The sequence below is a fragment of the Apaloderma vittatum genome, unplaced genomic scaffold (assembly GCF_000703405.1).
Source record: "Apaloderma vittatum isolate BGI_N311 unplaced genomic scaffold, ASM70340v1 scaffold41382, whole genome shotgun sequence".
Taxonomy (NCBI): Eukaryota; Metazoa; Chordata; class Aves; order Trogoniformes; family Trogonidae; genus Apaloderma; species Apaloderma vittatum.
Genome location: NW_009702783.1, coordinates 10,059 through 10,726, shown reverse-complemented (window position 1 = coordinate 10,726; position 668 = coordinate 10,059). Strand labels below are relative to the sequence as shown.

The 668-nt window shown below is 43.3% G+C and overlaps 1 protein-coding gene across 1 annotated transcript in view; it reads left to right on the top strand.

The window, feature by feature from the left end:
• Positions 1-110: 110 nt before the first annotated feature.
• Positions 111-668, top strand: part of LYPD6 (LY6/PLAUR domain containing 6) — a 9,480-nt gene continuing 8,922 nt past the window's right edge. The window contains exon 1 of the mRNA XM_009864342.1: positions 111-216. Coding sequence (XP_009862644.1) covers positions 111-216 — 106 coding nt within the window. The remainder of the gene's footprint in view (positions 217-668) is intronic.

Genomic DNA, 668 nt, shown 5'->3' with positions numbered 1-668 from the left:
AAACCAGTGGCTCCTGCCTGGCTCAGCAGCCGTGTCCTCTCAGGGCTTTCCAAGCACACTTTCATGGGGTTTTTTAAGGAATTGTGATCATACGAGCTGTGTATTTAACGATGTGCAAGCGCTGCCTGTTCCTGGAGGGCTCCCTGCAGCTTGGGGATCAGGATGCTCCTGAAAGCTACTGGATTTGGGGTGGCTTTGCGTGTGGCACCGCAGCGGGTATTTCTTTCTGCTTAAATCAGTTCATTCAGGCATGTGGGGAACAATATGCTGCAGCCTTTGACAACAGGATCACAGAAGGAGTAAGACCCTTTGGAGTATGAATGAGGAAAATCATCTATATCTATATCTATATCTATATCTATATCTATATCTATATCTATATCTATATCTATATCTAGATCTAGATCTAGATCTAGATCTAGATCTAGATCTAGATCTAGATCTATATCTCTCTATATAGATAGATATATAGATATATCAATACATTCATGTTATATTAATAACAGCAGCCAGGTGAAGATAGAGACAATCTGCAGCAGCTAGAGCCCCTCACCTTTTCTGGGCTATGTGGGAAGTAATGTGGAGCTTTTTTTGCCAAAAAGGAGCATTTTTTGGAGGATGTGTTGGGGCGTGGGATAGATAGCTCTTCCCCCCCACAGCTCCTGGTC